Genomic DNA, 20,714 nt, shown 5'->3' on the forward strand with positions numbered 1-20,714 from the left:
TGCCCAAACCACTAAATGAGATATGCATTATTGACTCTTGTTCACAGGCATAATGCTATGATTATGAAGAGCATTCCTTCACTTTCAAGTGCCAGTTAACAAAACATCCTTGAAGCATTAAAAAGGACTGCTTCACCCTCTCTGGGTATTTAGCGAGAACTCGGGCACTGGAAGCCATTCAGAAGATGAAACAAAAGCTCTCCCTTTTGAGGGGATGCACCACAAAAGGAACTAGAAGCCCAACCAAAATGTTACTCATCTTTTTATTTTCTTTTTGCATAGGATCTGTTTGTAATTAATGGTTTTAAAAGCCTACTAGTAAGACCATAAAAATAATCAGATCATTATTAGGTGTTAATTAAAAATAATTACCTGACAGGAATCAATTCCTCCTGCTAGATATCCAGCACAGATCATTGTAGGCAAAATCATGCCATTATAGATATAGACAGAATTACACCTAGAATGTTCTATTAAGGGCACCATAGCATAATTCAAGTTATTTGAAGTTTTACCTAAAATTGAAACATACACAAAAACACACAGAGACAAAATTAGAACAAGCATCATATTACGTTGCTATTACAAATCCCAGCAGCTAGCACTGTTCAAGATGAAATAAACTTACTAGAAACATCGGGATGGACACTTAAGATGTATGGTCCATCGCACAGAAACAACTGTGACATTAAAACTCCCTTCCAAGAGGTCAGTGAGTTACCCTGCTTTACTGTCAGTGTACTGTAAAGCAAGAGAACATAGCACCTATCTATCTCCCTACTCCAGCCCCAAATCAACTGTGTTATCCACAGGCCTCTTAAAAGCCCATGAAGTCTGCAAGAGGCGAAGAGGACCTCCCCACAGTTTCATGGTCCAGCACAAGCTGCCAGCAATTGCCATATCCAGGGTCCAGCTTCCCCAGCACCCCCCTCCCTGCCCAGGAGCTTCTCATACTGAAAGAAACCTTTCCTCCCTTTCCTTTTCACTTACAAATTTACTTGCAACGTGTTCTTCTAGCTTGAGGGGGTGGAAAGGACAGGCTCCTGCCCTTTCCCATGTCCACAGAGGACTGGCTTGGCATAGAGCTACCCTTGTTACAGGAGAGGTGGCCCTGCTAGCAGGGGCACAGAATTGCTTCCTCTGTGAATATTTCTGGCCCCCGGTACTGATTTAAGGCCCCTTTGCAGTCTGCTGAATGCAACACATCACAGCTTGCTTTGAGACAGAATGCCCTGTGTAAATATTAGGGACTGTAAAATGGGTGAAAAAATAGCATATCAACAGATCTGGCTCAAACTGCCCAATCAGCCCATGCAAAGGTCATTTGTAGACTGAAGAGGACTGGTTTATGTAGAAGCCCAAAATATTCCAGAGCCACTCTTTACCTCCTTGGTACTCTGCTCCCCAGCCAGATATCCAGCACTGCTGATCAGGCTGGAACATCATTCCTGGATTAGGCAGACAGACTGGCCGTACAGTATCTACAAAACAAACACAGTAACATCTGTAATCCCAGATGACCAGACATAATTCAAAATAAATGCATATGAAATACCTAGGTATGACCACCGCTTAAATACATACACACCATGCATTTTCTCTCTACTTTACACACTTGCAGATAAGCTACAGTGTGCGATGCAGGCAGCAGCAGAAAGCTTACCAGCTGCCCTTTCCAGATGGCTACCTAATCTTCACCTCAGAATGAGGAACAAGCATAGTTAATGGTACTAGCTCATCAGGCTAACTAGAACAATTAACACCAGCTCTTCTGATCAGTAGAGGACAAAGAAAAACTTCTGACAACTACCTCTCCACATTCTCTTTGCAAAACCCTGCTGAAAATAATCACAATGCAAGCAGGATTCAATGCCTATACACAAGAAGCGTGAAACAAAAACCTCGTAAACAGACAATCTCCCTGCCCTCAGCAGCAGAAGAGCCCCTCCAGGTTACTTCTAGTAGCTTTAAACTGATGCACTGAAATATAAAGGACCTGTACACAAAAAGCACTTCAAGTTTAAATAATGGTTTGTCCTCTGTTTTTTACTGCTTCCTTACAAACAACCTACATCTACTTTTAAGAAAGGAACTTCTTGTAACGTTTGGGGTTGTGGGGGTTTTTTTTCCAATTGTTATTTGATGTCACTTGGTTTAGGGTTTAGTCAGCCACTCCACCACTACATCCTGAGTCTGCACATATAGGAGTGGCAATACTTAAGCACCACACAGCATTCTGGGCTAAAAGTACATTACTGAGATGAGCCCAAACTCCCTTACCACGTACTAGATTTAAACAAATCCTACTTAGAAAATCAGAGGATGTGCCCTCTACCTCTACCCTGTCTCTAAGGTGTCTCTACCCACATTTTGTGTTCTTCCCATAAGTACCTACAAGGATTTCTTGATAAAGTTCAGAAGTTTTAGAAGATGTGCTCATTGCCATTGGATTTTTGCCTTAAGGAGAGCAGAATACATACCAGTAAAACTCAGCGGTGTCTCTAACTTCATAAGGGCAACATCATTGTCTTTAGAATCTGTATCATAATCTGGATGGGAAATTATCTGTTGCACTCTGTACCCATTTCTTAAGAGCATCTCATCCTGATTCAGAATCCCAGCATAAACCCTCCAGCTGTACGGGTCAGAAAATCGTCTACAGAAAAAAGAAAGGTTAGAAGGTTTGCTTCTCTGGTAACGAGTCACAGATTATTACCTTCAAAAAATTGTCTTCAGAAATGGTAGTCAAACACATGCACGACCAAGAATATACATGCATTTGACTACCATTTCTGAAGAACAAGGCAAACAAATTGCAAGACATCTAACTTTGGGAAAGCTTCACTCTAATTTCATAAATATATCCAAAAAAATCTTTGAAATGGGTTAAGTATCACTGTCTATCCCCTTAGTCACTCAGCACAGCAAATTATAGTCTGAGACTGCAACACTGAAGTCTATTGATTTCCACAGCTGAGGGATCAAGCAGTTATTTCCGAGGTCTCACATGTCAGTGGTATCACTCACGTTTACTATCCAAAGCATGCACGGGCAGCAGAAGCCAGAATTAGTAAAAACATGATCTAGTGAAGGAATTTCACTATCTTGAAAATGCCAGGGGTTTTCTTGTTTGGTTTGGGGTTTTGGTGGGGTTTTTTTAAATGTTAAGCATTCTCACTAGGATGTAATTTAAGTAGTTTCTTGCGCTTCAGCACAGTTTCCAAATGCTCAGTAGAAAACTTCCCACAAGTGTTAAAACTCCGTCCATGAGAACTGCCAAGGCAGTAGTGCTTGTAAGTCATCCCCCCTCCAAAATAAAACAAAAAAACCCACCCAAAGACAAAGCCACAAAAAAAAAAAAAAAAAAAAAAAAAAAAAAAAAAAAAAAAAAAAAAAAACCCACAAACCACCCACAAGACTGAAAACCAGTTTTGTGCCAGCTACAGCTTGGCTGCCATTCCTAAAGCTTTTGCATACTACCGAGCTGAAATCAGAAAACAAAGGAGGGATAAGATCATCACATAAAAATAAACACTTGCGTTCCTTTCTCAAGGTTAAGGACAAAGCTATTTTTCCTTGGCTTAGCCTCAAAATGTGATGCAGCCAACTAACCACTAAAATGTTTTTGCTTAGTGGGTTTTCCCTCCAACAGAAGCGGCCACCTTTTAAACATATTCTGCCACTGTACACAACGTACCACAACACCCTCAAATCTCCTTTATAGGTTAAAAATGTACAAAAGCACCAGCTATTTTTCTTGTTGATGCCTATATAAAGTGCTCCTTGGATAGGTATAAATTTACATTTAATAATGACTTAGGCTTTACTACCCTGTGGCATGAAGATACGAGGAAATAAATGGTACAGGCATCTTCAAATTGATCATATCTACAGTTGTGTGATATTTGAGCATTTGGGGTTTTTTTTTTCCTTTTTTTCCTTTTCTTTGTTTTTCCTCACAGTGTAATTCAACATCTTCATGAAAACATTGCACTGTTGGGCATTACGTTTGGTGCCTTGAGTTTACCTCTGAAGTTGTGTGGGTATCTGTGCCCAGCACCACCATTCAATTTAATCTCCACCTTTAACAAGTAAAATAAGATTTTCTTCCTGTAGAAGGCAGACAGATGATCTGCAGCCAGTCTCCTCCAGAACAAATTTTCCCTTAACACTTGAAAACCATACTGCTACATAAACAAAATACTGCACATAACACCTGCGTTCAAGGCAGGGGGAGGAATGGTATTTAATTCAGTTTTAAAGCAGAAAGTTGGGAGACTTAAGTAAATTTGTGCGTTTCAGCCTGAAGCAAGAAAAACTGCCACTCGAGAGGTGAACAAGACTCACCCTTCCACGCAGTGTGCCGCCGTCACTATCCACTGGCGGGTGATGATGGAGCCCCCGCAGACGTGGGTGCCTTGCACGTGGAGGCTGACCTGCCACGGCCACTGCCCCAGCGCCGCCCCGCTGCCACCCACGATTCTGTTCATAACGTTCACGCTTTTAGTGGACATGCCGCACTCTAAGGAGTCAGTTACACACACACAGGCATTAGTTAAAGAGGGAGCTGGTCTGGAAGATGGCTTCCGCAGCTCAGGCTTCATGAGCAGAGGGGAGCGCAGACCATGTCTGACCTCTGCACTGCTGGCATTCGATACACCGCAGCTCCGGCCCCTGCCCTGGACGCCGAGACCCCAAGTCTCCCATAGCCTAGATCCCATTCCCATTGCAAAGGCCAAGATGAGTATTTGGTAGCTGCTGCCCTCGGCTCACCACGAACCATAAACCGGTGGTTCATTACACCTTTGACCATGGAATTCAAGCATCTCTGGCGAGCCGGACACACACACACCTTTGGGCCATGGAACAAAACAGACAACAGCCAGGAGTCGCCTCATGGCCATCAAGAACGCCCTGCCCATCTGATGGCCGCGTGTTGGAGAGCAGATGCACCACAAACATCCCACCATGGCTGCCAGGCGAGGGCTGCAGAGCTTCACCGCAGGCAAGTCATTTAAAGGAACCGGTGGCAGCAAAGACAAAAGCAACTGGGGATCCAACATCCTCCTTGTCTCCTCTCCCACCCTGCTCCTTAAACTGCACTGTTCGAAACTTGGGAACCGGAGCTAAATCATCTGCCCATCAAACAAGGGCAATTATTTCTGCAGATTCAAAAGGATTTCCTGGCTAGAGCATTTCAAATCATGAACAAGCAGAAGTTTGAGAAACAAAGTCACTTACCTATGCAGCGCAGAGAAACCACATTTCCTGATGCACAGGAATCACTGCAATAGAAATAAAAAAACAGATGGGATTTTAGGCACACAGTGAAGCAAGTGGTAGGCAAAGTTCACCTTCCAGCTGCTTCCTACCCTTTCCAGCTTTGTGCCCTGCCTTCACCCTCATCTTCCTGCTGAGGGTTCCCTCCTTTCTTCAATCTCTCCAGCTACCCTACCAGCAACCACCTGGCCTCCACCATTTCTTGCATTCACCAAAAGTCATGTGGAAGACTGCACTTGCCAGTACAAAAGGTTTGTAAGCCTATTGAGGAGCGGGATGAAGAACAGCATGAGAAAACATTAGGCTGATTTATGAAGTAGTTGTAGAAGAACCTAAGCAAGGGAGCCATGGGAACTTAGCAGGCACAGCAGTCTACAGGTTTAGAAACTAGACACTTCAGAGTTGTTTAATGAGAATAAAAAATGATACTTTCCACAGTGAAAGACCCATTTTGCATGCTGTGTGTTCATGTGACTGAAGAAAAAAAAGCTGTACCAGCTGCTGTGAATGTGTTACAGCTGGTACCTATTGTCACCATACAGAAACTTCTCCTGATGGTCAAAAAGCCTTAGAAAAGTATCTTTGACATGGCAACCTTCTAGACAGCACGGAGGGAACAGGATGGGACATCTCCTCTTTTAAAAGAGGAGAGGAAGGATGGAAAAATGACAGCTGTGTTTTTAAATAGAAGGGGGAGCAGTTGCTGCAATCAGGCTAAAAACAAAGTCTCTTCCTCTCTAACAATCCCCATTGAAAGATGTGCTTGCATTACACTATAGGCAGAAGGTACACCTCTTACAACAGCGAGGAAGACCCCTGATAAAAGGAAAAAAGTTTGTATTAAACAAAGATACCTGCTATACAGCTTTTTGTACAAGTCTGTATTCCCAGCACTTGTGTTCACCTTCATGTAGCTTTTAAAGCTGACTTCAGCTGCTACTCCTCGACTATAGTAATACGTATCTCTGCAAAACAGAAGGTCCATTATGAAACCCAGTAGTTTCAGTTTTCAAACAAGTAACAAGAAACTGTGCCAAGCTAGAGCTTCTGACATGAACAACACTAAAAACGTGATTTTAATTTTTTTTTTTTTTAATTAAACACAGAACCCCGGCGGTATAGTACAGTGCCAGAGACACAGATTCTTTAAACATTTGTCAAGTTCCATTTCCCATCAGTTACTAGATTAAAATAATATTTTTATCTAATATGCATGCACGGTAGGAATCTTCAGCCTCATGAAACAGGGCAAGATGAAGAGATGCCTTTGCTGGTACATTTACACAGCATAGCAAAGTTCAGGTCCAGTAAGTCGTGACAGCCATTTTTCTGTGGGACTACGAGAGGGGTAGCAAGTGCTGCCGTTCTGCCAGGCTTTCTAGCTGAGGACCAGCTCTGTGTAGTTGCTGCTGGGCTGTCTTACTGGAGTTGGAACTACTAGGGTCATTACTGGTTCAGAGACCTGAATCCAGAACAACACGATACAGCATGGGCACACAGAAGTTCTGCTTGCCTGGGCAATAAATTCACTCCGTGCGCAACAGAAGACAGTATTTGCCAACTGTATCAAAGAGAGGTAACATCAAGTATTTCAACCACGGAAGAATTTAAGCTACAGCGTTACATGGAGAGAACGTGGGCAGCACTCAGGGCCACAAATGTTTATTGCAACCTTCCACGTGAGCTGGTGTTACTCGTGTCCTCAGAAGACCAAGGCTTGCCGTATAATACTGGTGATGACAGATTAAGTCAGACTGGATGTTATTGAGCAATTAAGATGATCTGAACCGAGCTCTGGAACATGGTTTTAAGTGAATGTATTGGATACAAGTGACCCCACTGAGTAAATACTGCATGCGTGCCAGACCCTGTTACTTGTTGGAGCAACATTTTGTTTTTATTCTGTAACAGCTACCACCCTTAAAATCAAACCCACCTGGGTTCACAAGAACTAGATTGCCAACTGCTTTTTGTTTCAGGTATGCATTCTCAAAAACAGCAAGAGGGAAATTTTAACCTTTCTGTGTATGTGCAAGTGTATGACAAAGGTTAGACTTACACACTGTAGCCCATGTCTTTACACGCAATCTTCCCATAATCGTCATTCCAGTCATCTTGACAAACAGGATACCAGGATTTGCTGACAGGTGAATAAACTTCCAGGATAAAGTTTGGTCCAAAAAGTCTAACTGCCAGAAAAGGAAGAAGGGGGGAAAAAAAAAAGAAACCAAGAACACCACACGCTATATTACTGCTCTTTCTCTACTTAAAAGTATTGTTACCCATAATACTTGTCTGTATGTATAAACTGGTGTTAATTTAATGCTGCCTTCTACTCAAATTCTGAGTAAATATCAAGTAGACAGGAATATCACAATGACTTAATTCTTTTGTGTAAGGCAATTTAAAGGAGCTACCAGTTTAAAAATGCAAGTACACAAGACAGTGTTCATCTTTTCAGCTTTTATGCTCAATATTCTCTTTAACATTCTACCACTTGCAGATTGCAATAGCCAATCTTTTCTTATCTTTTATCTATGCAAACATATATTTCTTAATATATCATATATTGTGTATAAAGAAAATATCATCTATTGTAATACATTTTATTTTATATCTTAATACATCAAATTTCCTCAGAGAAGCCCTTGTAGAGCAAGAATGTAACAAGGAGCAATAAGCGCTGACATTCCATGCCCCATTATGTATTTATTTGTACAGGAATTTAATATCAAATACTTCAAACAAAAGAACAGATTGAACAAGCTTCTCCAAAAACCCATTATTCAACCAAATGGAGAGGAACAGCTTTAGAGCATATGCCAGTAAATGCTAACCCTGCATGAGGCATGTGCAGAATAAAAGTTCCCAGAGAGAGAATAAGAGCACAGATTTCCCAGGGTGGCACTGGCACAACACAGGTGTTAGAACCAGAGAGAGAATAAGAGCACAGATTTCCCAGGGTGGCACTGGCACAACACAGGTGTTAGAAAGAAGATCCCACGCCTTTAGAATGGACAAATCGATGGTGTTTCCACCTTCAGCTCTGCACTACAGCTTCCCTTGGCAATTTTTCAGTTGGAAATGCTGATCAGACCAGGTTTTCTCACACAAAGGAGTTATGAAGTAGTTGAAGCATTATTGGGAGAACAAGGAATGCAAAATATGTGGAAAAAGACAAGCCTGACTGAAGACCACCAAATTTATGTTATCCCCTGAAGTTCTACTAAGTCAATGATGACTGTTCATTCCAGAGACAATGTTACATTCAGTTTTGCACAAAGCCTGTTCAAATTAAAAACTGATTCAAAGTTAAGCCAGCTCAAACCCCGGAGTCAGTCATTTTGTTTCAGCTTTTCAGTCAGACTGGAAACAAACTGACCATCTAGGTACAGGCTTCAAAGTGCTCAAACATCCTAAACGATTTTAGAGATGTAACTCCACATATAGCTAGAGTTTTATGCTAGCCTATAGAGATATAGGCTAAAGTGGCTCTACTTTAACTTAGGCAAGCTTTGGACAAGGCAATCTGCTCAAAAAACTCCTGCAGTTGGCTGAAGGTCCCCCCACTTCACTGCCGGCACTCACCACACCGGGTTTCATCCTCCCCGTTGGGGCAGTGGCTCACTCCATCACACCACTGCGAGGGCGGCATGCACACTCCTGAAGTTCCACACTCTATCAAGGAGCCAAGACAACGATTCTCTACTGCGGGGAGAGAGCAACACAGGCATTAAGTTCTGAACATCAGCTTAGCCTCAGGTGGCTACTGCCGACTCTCATCTTAAGGAGTATTCCACTTTGATAGAGCAAAACATCAGAAAGAGCTCTTAAACTCAAAGATGGGAGGAGACCTACCCTGACACAACAGAAGATGTATTGCTCTGTCCTTTATATCACTTGTCAGATTAAGTCACTGATGCAGCTGATTGGATTTTGTCCACTGCCTCCCCTGAATAAGCAAGCACCATTAAGTTGTCTAAAAGGAGTCAGCTTTACACTGACAAAGCGTAAGACTTATAAACAGAAAAGGAGGAAGAAAGCAATTACTCCAATTACATCCTTTTGCTTTCGCTGCCATTTAAAACAAGATTACATTCACCCTGTGTAAATCAAAGTGAGTAAAAAAAAAAACCACCTTAAGAACACAAAGTGTCATCCTAATAGTTTTAAATGAACCCCTTTCTCTCTCCCTTCCATTTCTTGCACAGAACAGAAAGCAGAGGCTCCTAAAACCACAGCAAATTGTTTTTTAGTTTCCTTTCAAAAGTGGCTTTCATTGAAAGGGAAATTAAGATAGCACAAGACAAACCTCACCTAAGCCAAACAGAATTGCTCTAGCCCAGCTTCAGAGCTCAGTCACCCCGGGTTGGGGATGACTTCCAAGGCAAACATATCATCTGTGGTATGGCTTACAGTGGTGAGACACAGGCTGGGCTCACACAACATTAACACAATTTCAAAGCAAAAGCCTCACAGAAACAAATAAATGGATGTGAATTACTTCTGCTCCAAGAGAGATCCCATTTTACCAAAATAAAACATATCTTGACCATTCACACTCTTGCAGTTAAGGTATACAAATTTACTTCAATCTCCATCCTTCACTTGAAATTAAGTGAAGTTCAAATCTGGAACAGGGTTCCATTTCAGAGAGGATGCACAGCAGTGACTTCCCAAATGAAATGCACCACAGAACGTGTTGGCCATGCACAGTCAGGTGCCAGCTATCCATCAGTGCAAAACCCTTGCAGGAGGTCAAACTACTCTTTACTAACAGCTATGGTGCTGTGCAGTTGTCCTGCACCAGCTTTTGCCAGATAGATTGGAGCTTTCTAGAGAATAAGCCACTGCAGAAGAGTCAAAAAGCTGATGACATCACTTACGTCAAAAACATATTTATTTGATGAAGGGAAAGGAAAGTGACAGCAGCACTGTTCATTAAAAAGAAAGGGGAAAAAAAATAAAAACACAAACAAAACTGAGCCATTAGGAAGCAATATTAGTTCATCTCTCGGGAGACAAACAACAAAGACTTTCCTGTCCTCGATTCAGCATAAAATGGAAGATAAGAACGTATATTTCTAACTTTAAAAGTTTAATATTACCATTTATTTCAGAATAAAAAAACAATTCTTACCAAAATACCAGATGAAGAAAGCAGCAATTGCACAACAAATGACAAGTAAAATGGATAATATAATGACTATGGTTTTCTTTACACCTGAAATGAAAGCAGGGAGAAAAACAGAAATTAGGTTCACAGATAAGGTAATTTTCAGGCACCAACACTATCTACTTCCTTGACATTAAAACCAGACATTTTTTGCCAGACAGACTTTTCTCCATTCCACCACCCTTCCTCCAAACTGCCCAGGTTCCTGTCCAGTTACACTGGCATCCCAGCCAGCTATTACTTCTTCATCCATGGGGAGGTGACTCCTTCAGTACCGGAGTTGGAAGATCCCTTTTATTTGTTGTCTTACTTTGGAAGACCTTAAGTCTAAAATTGGAAGAAATCCCTACAAAACTTACTTGATGCACATGTTGTCCTGGATGAACGTGCTACTGGCCTACTTGACTGATGGGTAGCAACCCTTGGGACATAGCTTGGCACTGACGGAGCATTTGTTGAGAAGTACTGCGGATACGGGTTAGCACCTCCTGGCTGACTAGCAGAATAGACATTTTCTGACTGAAAGCCATGATTTTCATAGTATGGCGGTGGATCCTAAATAATAATGTTGAGGGGATGGAAATAGGAGAACATGAAAAACAAGAGGCAAGACTGCAATTAGGACAAAATAAGTTTCAGATGTCATTTACATTCAGAACCCTACTAAGTAATTCTGCCAATGCAGAAATGCATCTTGCATGCATACACATGCTAGTGACTCCAATTTACACAAAGAGAGTTACAGTACATGCCTAATACCTCGCACTTCGATGAATAAAAATAACAGAGTGAGGCTGGAAGGACTATGAAGAGATCAGTTTCCTGATCCAAAGTAACTCAACCTAAGAAGGATTATTGAGCCCAGCCCTCCAGCTGGCCACACAAACCATTGCACTGGAACATCTGACAGGGTAGAAATTAGCAGCAAGGATGGTTTTAGGCAGTGCCATCATCGAAAGAAATGGTGACAAGTAACAGCCTTTGTGCGTGCAGTTGTCCAGGTCTCGGATAAACGCTTACTGCCCCATTTTGTTCTATGACAACACCAGGTATACCTAAGCTATTTCTGAAACACACTGGCCTACAACAGGTTGTGGAATATTTATCTTGGAAGAGCTTTAAAAACTAGTTAGAAGCCATTCCATTCTATCCCTCCAAAATAAGCTTTAAAAGCATAAATATCTCCCAGGGGTATCTGAGCACTTGAAATGCTAGTTAAGTCAAGCCTCTTACACCTGCCTCACAGTATATTTTTCCCTTTTTGCAGAAATGAAAACACAACAAATACTCCACATTTTAAAACACTTGTTAACCAGGACATCATTCAATAGGCTGTTACTTGTAAAGAAATAAAAACCTCATTAAAAAAAAAAATCAGAGAGGAATATTTTGAATATTTTGTTTACTTACTACGGTAGAGGTCATCTTTCCTTTGTCAGCAGTACGAAAACAATACAAGTGTTCGGAAGTAAAGCATGAACCTATATTAAAACAAAAACAAAACGAAACAGAAAACAATCACAATCAGAAGCTTTGTCCACCTTTCTTGTCAGTTTTTCCTTTGGAAAAATGCCAACCTGGGGGAAAAAAAATACGGAAGTATTTCAAGAGAGAGTACAAATTAAGGTGCAGCATGAAATCGGATCTCAATAGCCTCTCAATACAACCTTAAGGATTATACAGTGGCAACTATTCATTAACACGAGCGCCACACAAACCGAGAAGATTAAGTTAGTGCTCACTCTCGCTGACAGAATGAGAGTTAAAGAATATCCTGGCAACAACCCACACGGTGTCAGTACCAAGTTCAGGTCCTCCTGCCTCTCTCAACGCTTACTCATGTATCGCTCCGAGGTTTATGACACAGAAACGAGAATATGAACAAAGCATCAGGAAACACAAATTCAACTAACTCATTTGATAACGCCACAGCTAGCAGCCCCACAAGTCACATCTTTTTCACTCTTCCGCGTTGCAAACAGTTTTCTTGGTTGTGTGTAGTAGCCACCACACCAAAACCAGGGAGAGAAGCATGACAGGGAAACACCATGCCGCAAGAATACGAAAGTTTCTCAAATAGAGTAAAAGAGAGGAGCTACGTACAATGTTTCAAGCATATAGGAGTTTATTTTAAAGTTAAACATTAACTTTAAGTAAAACTACAGATTAGCAAAGACACAAGAAACACAAAATGTTTGCTGCCACAGTTCCAGAATAGGCAGTTATATGCCTCCACAAGCAATCATTTTAATAAATAATTTAATGTATTGAGTCCTCTTATAATGCTACTCTACATGAAAAAATGCCTAGAAAGTGCCTCAGTCACGCACTGAGAAATACCTTTCTCCAGAACAACTTGCAGAGCAGTACCCCAACACACAGGCACACTCCACGACCCCTGTCGAAAGCCACAACTATAAAGAGCAGTTGCATTAAGACACAGCATAATTCAGCCTGAAGTATAAGGTTATGTTTTAGAACCTATACCAAGGTGTCATCTCACCCAAAACTGAACTGCAAATGTCTTTGAAGCAGATTTCAACAGCAGCTGGGCACCTCGAGCATGCCAATACTTCCTGACGGTTTAGGAAGGCTGATTCTGGTATTTGCTTATTAGCACTAGCGAAAAAAAGTAAATAATGCACTGTTGAACTCTTATTTGCATGGCAGACAGCTGAAAAACAAGTCTTACTCCTACTTACAGTAAGTCCATCAGATTGGTGACTAAGGCTTCACAACTTCTGCCTTATGTCGCATCCATTCTTACCCAGCTCTTCACAGCAGAGTCGGGAAGTGTAGCTCTGCCCAGACTTAAAGGACAAGTAACAAGTCACAGGAAGATACTTTTGTTCCTCGTTCTCTGAAAAGTAGGGGGAAAAAAAGGATTAGGAAGTTTAGTGATAGCAGACAGAAGAATACTAGGTGGTGATTCTGAGGTAAGCCAACAGGTACTGTGACCAAAGAAAACCCCAAATATTTTTTAGATTACTATTTGAAAGGCTTTGCAGATTGGCAGATGACAGTCTTCCTCACTTTTGTGGGGGTTTGGTTGGTTGGTTGGTTTTGCCTTTTTTTTTTTTAATGAACTGAGAAAAAAAAAAAATCTCTGTTCTTAGCTGGCTTTCAACCATCACTCCCAATTTAGTCTTTGTTAATCTATTTCCCATCCAGATTCTGATTAATAATAATTTTCCATTATCACACCACCAAACACAGGGAAGTCATAGCTACATACAGATTTCCATGGTATTACACATACACATTTGCCAGTGTATTAAAAACAGATTAAACCAGAACCACTGGGCTCCCATTAGTTTGCAAACATTTAAGGCAAAAATTGATGTGTAGCATCCAATAATGATACAATCTAGTTTTCTTAAATAAGCATCACTGACACACTTCAAAATGTTTTACAAATACATCAAGGGTACTGCAACAACTTCACAGATAAGGAAGCTGGGTCATGGAGAAACAAAGTGACCTGTCAAACATTCCGCATCCCAACAGTTATAGAGCTAGAAGATACTGGTCCGTCTTATCTCACTCCAATATTTTGGCCCCTAACTCACCTCACACATCAGACAGGTTTAAATAGATCCCACATAAAAGTAGAGTAGGTGCAGAAGAGTTTAGTGGGAATGCACAACTATCCTTCCCTCCCACTGCCAGTCATTCCTCCTGATGTCTGCCGAGCTATAATGGCACTTTACTGGCTACATCTGAAGAAACAAACCTCAAGAGTCCTTTAAAGTGAGCTGGTTGAGTTAAAGGGTACAGAGATCCCCAGGCAAGGAAACAGGGATGGAGCTCACCCCCACAGCAGGCTTGAACGTGTAAGAGACAAGGCCCAGGGAGCCAGAGCCTTGCAGGTCACCTTGCTAACAGCTTCTAGCTTTGGAAAAAGTATACCCAAATAATGAAAGGGACCCATCACTCATATGCAGTCAAGCCCTTGAATTTCAAAACCTTCAGGGTACTCCAGTATGGATGGAGCAGAACCAGCTTTTGGACCTCCAGCAACACAGAAGATCCAAAATCAAGTGTGCTTCTGTTTCATAACTCTGAAAGCGAAGAAATAATGCTACTGTTTCTAATGACAGGCAATAATAAGAGTAGAAAATGCATAGCCATCACCGACATAGCATACCGATCAATACAGTGAAATGTACTGCCTCACAGCTTGCAACTATTACTTGAAATAACTTAGCTTCTTCTTACATACGCCTTAGGAGTGTTATAATTAAAGTTCTGTCGTCAGTCATTAAGATTAAAAAAAATACATCATTTTTTCCAATAAAAGTTGTCAGAATAAAAAAAAAAGAAAATATTAGATTAATTTAAAACAAATTTAATCCAATAGCTTTTTTAGTTTTTCTGCAGATTTCTGCAAATCAATTCTTTATATTTAAGCAAAAGTTGCAGTAGAGTTGGTCTGTACTTTATTTGATAACACAGTACTTAACTGAATATAGACTTCCTAGACTATCTTCCTAGTCCTCCAAAGGCTTGTCCTCCTCCCTACCACAGCGACAGCCACTCTCTCCCCTGGACAGGAAAAGCACCAAGCACAGAGTCGTGCTGCTCAGCTCTAAGTGGTCCTCACCGCCCCATCCTCCTAAGCCCCTCACCTCGCTACTGCTGGGCAAAGGTGAGCCTCCGCTTTTGCCTCCTTACAGCAGCAGGTCATGACTCCTTTATACTGCGTGTGTCCTTCGCTAGTCAGGAGCCAACATCCCGCAAAGACAACAGAAAGAATGAAAGGCAAAGAAACCCTAAAGATTGAACCACAATTTTGTTAATGAAACCGGACTTGCTGGCTTTTACCCTAGTTCTCCATGCAAGAAATAATAATGGTACTTCCTTAGTACACACCATGTTGTAATTGCTAATTAAGAGCAGTACCATGCTTTGGAGGCGTAGAGTTCCGCAAGTACCACTAGCTATATTACTTTCCACAAGCTTTTATATAGAGATCGCTGTATGTTGTTTCCATGTCTAGAAGCCTAAGTCAATAGGATGCAATAATTACCTTCAGATATACTAATATAACACTGTGAATTCAACTTGGCCAACGAAGCCAGAGTTATATTGGCAACAGTATGCTTCCTGCATTTACGTGTTACTTCAATACATGTTTTGTGCTATTTCCTGAAATAGAAACATCATTAGCTGTTTGCTAAGCTCTACAACAGGTATTAACAACTGAAAATACAACAGCAACAAAAAACCCAAAGTAGTTCTTCACAGTTAGACCTATGTAAAAGCAACTGCATGCAAACAAGGAAGAAGGGAGAGGACAGAAGAGTTAAAAGCCAAATGCATGAAGTCAAGTTCAGCTTCTAAAAGGAGGAAGCATAAAAGCATCCAAACACTCTACATGAACACTAACACAGTGACACATTGAAAAAATTACCAGTTCCCTTTATCCAGATAAAGAAATACAGTACATGCAAATGAACAAACTGCCAAAACTCATTAAGATAGCCAAGGAGTAATTCCAGTGCAAAGCTCAATCTTAGAAAAGGGCAAGCCAACAAATTATGGCTTTTGTTGATGATGCTAGAAAGGAAGTATGCTTTCATTTTTTTTATTCCCAACTGTTTTATGACCACCTAGAAGTTTCAGTAGCATAACCTTAAACACAATATAACCATGATAGGAAGGTGGGGAGGAAAGGGAGGAGGGGCAATAAAAAACATAAGAAGAGAGAAAACAAGCAAAGAGGTGATTCCAGATTCATTTACATGATCCTTTCACACAGTGGGAGATTCCTGCCTCTGCTACCTGGACAAGAGAAAAGAAACATGGTAAAGATTCCTGTTTAACAGGCAGCACTAAAAAATTATCATGACTTGCAAATGAAGTATAGAAAGGTTAAAAAAAAAAAAAAATCCAGTTATGTATGAAAAAGGAAAGGAACTAAATAAGAATTTTCACCTCATTTCATTAACAAGATTGCCTTGATACTTCTTCAGGAAGTAGTACTAAATATTTTTATTGCGACAATTAAAAAAAGTTAATGTAATTTACTCCACAGGGTAAAATTTATCCTCTCGAAGGGGTCAAAGACAAATTGACAAGCAAATGAATGTCTCAAAAGTCATCAATATCAGGTTCTTCCAATGTCCTGGCCTTTCAGCTAACCTTCTCAACAGAGGTAAGCTCTACTCCGTGTGCCTATGCAGTAACATTACACAACTTGCACAGAACTATACGAAACTATGTAAATATTTATATGAAAGGTTGCCGCAACAAATAGTACCTCAACATTCTTAGATATCCTAAGAAATAGCTTTGAAGCTATTCTAGATTAGCACCTAAAATGTCATTAAACTGTAGAACTATTTATCAACCGGTGTCAAAAACCAGTACCTCTTGATAAGCACTACCAGCAGCTCAAATAAAGGCCACAACAGTATTCCTAAGGCCAGCAAACTAAGATTAATACTACTTCCACATGCAAAAAAAAAGGCATTCAAAAGCTCTGAGCATAGCAGTCTCATTTTAAACAGTTATAGGATGCTGTATTCCTACTATGAATAATCACCTTATTTGTCTTCTCTGAGAACAGTTGTTACCATGAAACTCAGCCTATCACAAGTACATCACATGCCTTTGTTAGAACGGCGGGGTGGGAAAGGAGGCTGAAAAGCTGTGGCCTAGCTGAGTGGATGACGAGTGGCACAAGACCCTACAAAAAAAAAATCCATTTCTGAAACAGAAAGGACCAAGAGCCAGAAGAACCAGATTTATTGGCATGGTAGAAGATGGAGTTATTGGTCAGGCAACAACTGCAGAGGCAGCCATTGCTCACAGCACCCACCAGCTCATGTGCACAGATCACAGCGTTGCTAGAGGAGACAGCAACAGCCAGCCTGGCATTTGGATGCTTTCTTCCCCTACACTACATTTCTGGTTCTGCCTCTGCCCTTCTCCTGCCATGGCAAAAGCAAATAACCTCATCTTCTGGCAGTAAAATTCAAGTCTCTGTCTACAGCACTGAAAGTCTCCGGGAAGGAAAAAAAGCTCTCAAGAATACTTGTTTACCATATTCGAGTTGCAAATGAATATTGTATGAAAACAGTACCAGAAGGTACCCACTCCACAGAAAAGTAAAACCTAGCAATGTTAACAAATCAGACTTATTTAGATATTTGTCCAGGTCAGCTGTTTTCCACCTGTGAACTACAGATCCTGAGGAGCTGTAAACCACTTCCAAGGGGTCTATGGCAGATAAGAAAGAAAAGCAAGCCTGCTGGCAGAAGGTTTGAATTCACTCCACAGGTAGGCTCATATCGCCAGAGACAGGTTTAGGGATCCACCCATGTGTCAAAGACATAGGAGAAGTACTGATGTAGTAGCACAGACACAGCTGAGCTACCGTCACGGTACTGGAACTACTCAGTGTGGACTGACCCTTGACTGACATGGGAGGAAGAACCTGTATCTCCAGGAACAGCAAGTCCAAGATAAATATTTTGACCAGCATCCTAGAATACTGTTTCGCTTTGTTTTTCCGTCAACGTCCAGGAACATAGTTTCAACTTATTTCCATTTTCAGGCTAGACTACCATGATAGATTTGCCCTAGGTTGCCATTCCTATGTCCCAGTATAATTTTTTAACAGTTTAAGAACGAAAGGAAAAGGAAAAAAGTTAAGTTAATGTTAAGTCCTACTTTGACATCAAATTCTATTTTAGTCCACCTTTGGCTTTACATTTACGTTGATACCCGTAGGCAACAGCCCCAACTGCAATCATTTCCTAGTTTCATTGATCTGTGCCACACACAATGTCCACCTCTTCCCCTGCCTAACGCTGCCTTAGTTGATGCAAATCACCCTTCATAAGTGAAGCTGCTTCCTTTGGCTCTTTCTAAAGCACTAAAGGCAGTAGTGTCACTTTACACAGGGCAAACAGGGATACTTAAGACAAAGGCACAATGTGAGAATGGTCCCTTAAATTCACTGACACCCACCCACCCACCCACCCAGAAATCCGAGGTGAAATTCAAGGTCCAGGGAAGCTATGATCATCAGTAAAGCCACCTGAGGGGAGGTGCAGAGTGGGGTTGATTTCAGCATTCAAAGCTTTGGCCCAGAAGTTTCAATGATACGGCTCCTGTGGGAAGGCACTCTTATCAACAAAGTTACTCTTCCAAAATTACTTGACAAGTTGTGACAACCGTAACCAGAAATCAGCGCTTTTGCAAGAAACCAAAGCAGTGGCGACATTAATACACAATAAAGAGGCCCCAGAACTAGATGCTATTCTAGTTTATTCTCCATATGAGCGACTACTTGCTCCGTGACCTTGAAAAAGCTGCCTGATCTCTCAGCGTCTCGTCTCCCTTCATCACGACGGCAAGAAACGGACAACCTCCCCCTCGAGAAGTACGAGGTGGGACAGCGTTGGCGTGCGTACAGCACCCTGCACCCTTCCTCCTGTACCTCGTCGGATCGCGTTATTCACTTTTCACAACACCCGTTCAGCTCTTCCGTGCTCGTTCGGCTCCCGTCTTGCCTGACCCACCGCTCCGCGGGGAAGCGCAACTTTTTCGCGCTGCACCTACCGGCAGAGAAACCGGCTGCGGAAAGGGGGCAACCGGGTGAAGCAGAGGGAAACACGGCTGGAAGGGGCGAGCTTACGTCCCTCCTCGATTTCATCGTCTCTCGGGAGACGCCGCCGCCCCCGCTGCCCCCCAGCCCCGGGAACGCCCGCGGGGCTCTCCGCGCCGGGCGGGACCCCGGCCCCCCTACCCCCGCGGGACGGGGATTTTCAGATGTCTCCGGGCTCCCTCCGCGCCCCCCTCCCTCGAAGCAAAGCCAAAGTTCCTCAATTAAAAGCCAATAACCGCAGGCGCAACTCGAGGCAGCCGAGACGGTGTGCGTCCCCCGCCCCGGGGACGACGGCACCCTCCGGCCCTCGGGAGCCGCCCGGCCCCGGAGGTGGCTCCGCTCGCCTCGGAGGAGAGCCCGTGCGGGGCGAAGGGGCCGGGCCGGGCGGCGGGGAACGCCGCGCTCACCTGGGGCTGCCCCCGCCGGAGCGGAGCGGAGCGGAACGGAGCCGGGACGGGACGGGACGGGACGCACGGAGCCGGGAGCAGCCGCTGGGGCCGGGGAGGAGTTTCCCGGCGGGGGGTGGGGAGCGGCGGGGAAGGGGCAGGTGCCGCCAGGTGGATGCGTCGCCCGGCCCCTTCCTCCCGCCGCCGGCCGGGAGAAGGCCGCTGCCCGCTGCCCGCCTCGCTCCCCCCGCCGCCGCAGGGCCCGGGGGGCCCGGCCGTGCTGTGCCGCCGCCGCCGGCGGGGGCCGCGGGCAACCCCTCCTGCCCGGTGGGGGCCGGCAGCGGCCCCCAGCCAGACAGCGGCTCCCCTCTGCCCCTTCCCCCAGCCCTCCTCCTCCTCCTCCTCCTCCTCCTCCTCCTCCCAGGGACATTTGCAAAACAAACAAGCCGGAGGGAAGCAAAGGGAGCCCCCGGGAAGGGGCCGCGGCACGCCCGGGGGCGAGGAGGTGGCGGTGCCTCCCGGTGTCAGCCCCCCCCGCCCCGGTCCCCGGGGGCGGAGGTGCGGCGACTCCTCCGGGCGGACCTCTGCCAGGTTTGGGATTTGCTGTTCTAGCCTAAGCGTGCTGGGGCGAGGGGCCCGGGCCCGTTTCGGACTTACGCATCGGTCTTTAGTAGTCTGGGTTTCAGGGTGTCGTATGCAAATTAGAAGCCACAACGCTTCCGTGAACGGGGCAGGTCAGGAGCTCACAAAGATTGCTCATAAAATACCCAGCCCAGGGAAATTAACTTCCCTTTTTCTTTGGCCTTTTAGGGCCATTTAATAAAGGGGCACTCTGAAAAATTACTGCAATCTCAATTGTCATGTTACTTACAACGCTCTAGTGACTTGTGGTAACTTCTGTAAAGCAGATCTACCAATGAGTGAGGTTTTTCTCTGCCAAAGCTGAGCTCCACTGCAAAAAAAATCCACTTATATCCCAAAACCTCAGAGTACAACTGGAAAAGTGCGTAGGTGTTTGAAGAAATTCTACTCACTTTTAATAACAGCTCCAAATTGGCTACAATATTGCTGCATGCTATGCTTAACATCTCTACAGATAAGGCAAAGTACACGTTTGGCATCATAAGTGTTTGGGGTTTGTTTATATTTTCAAATGCTTATCAAGGAATTACATCAAGTGCACCAAGAAGCCAAGATCATACGTTCAGTATTTTTCCAGCTCTATGTCTTTATTCAAAGAGAGCTATGTATCTTC

At 43.2% G+C, this 20,714-nt stretch overlaps 1 protein-coding gene across 6 annotated transcripts in view; it reads right to left on the bottom strand.

Annotated features, from left to right (window-relative positions):
* Window positions 1–20,135, bottom strand: part of TMPRSS2 (transmembrane serine protease 2) — a 26,301-nt gene extending 6,166 nt beyond the window's left edge. For 2 of the 6 annotated variants that reach the window (XR_005932864.1, XM_030020436.2), the window contains exons 1-12: window positions 12,370–12,520; window positions 11,867–11,937; window positions 10,816–11,011; window positions 10,421–10,504; window positions 8,869–8,988; window positions 7,340–7,469; window positions 6,135–6,245; window positions 5,242–5,285; window positions 4,348–4,522; window positions 2,481–2,656; window positions 1,386–1,481; window positions 373–515 (exon numbers count right to left, since the gene is read on the bottom strand). Coding sequence is in view for 5 of the 6 variants with exons in the window: in XM_030020436.2 (XP_029876296.1) it covers window positions 373–515; window positions 1,386–1,481; window positions 2,481–2,656; window positions 4,348–4,522; window positions 5,242–5,285; window positions 6,135–6,245; window positions 7,340–7,469; window positions 8,869–8,988; window positions 10,421–10,504; window positions 10,816–11,011; window positions 11,867–11,937; window positions 12,370–12,373 (1,350 nt within the window). In the remaining variant the exon portion in view is untranslated. Of the gene's footprint in view, window positions 1–372; window positions 516–1,385; window positions 1,482–2,480; window positions 2,657–4,347; window positions 4,523–5,241; window positions 5,286–6,134; window positions 6,246–7,339; window positions 7,470–8,868; window positions 8,989–10,420; window positions 10,505–10,815; window positions 11,012–11,866; window positions 11,938–12,369; window positions 12,521–13,158; window positions 13,317–14,189; window positions 14,277–19,027; window positions 19,044–19,480; window positions 19,590–20,116 lie in introns of those variants that run through there. The other 4 variants (XM_030020439.2, XM_030020437.1, XM_041124921.1 and 1 more) reach the window with 4 other exon arrangements.
* Window positions 20,136–20,714: the final 579 nt, after the last annotated feature.

Source organism: Aquila chrysaetos, chromosome 7, assembly GCF_900496995.4.
Source record: "Aquila chrysaetos chrysaetos chromosome 7, bAquChr1.4, whole genome shotgun sequence".
Lineage (NCBI taxonomy): Eukaryota > Metazoa > Chordata > Aves > Accipitriformes > Accipitridae > Aquila > Aquila chrysaetos.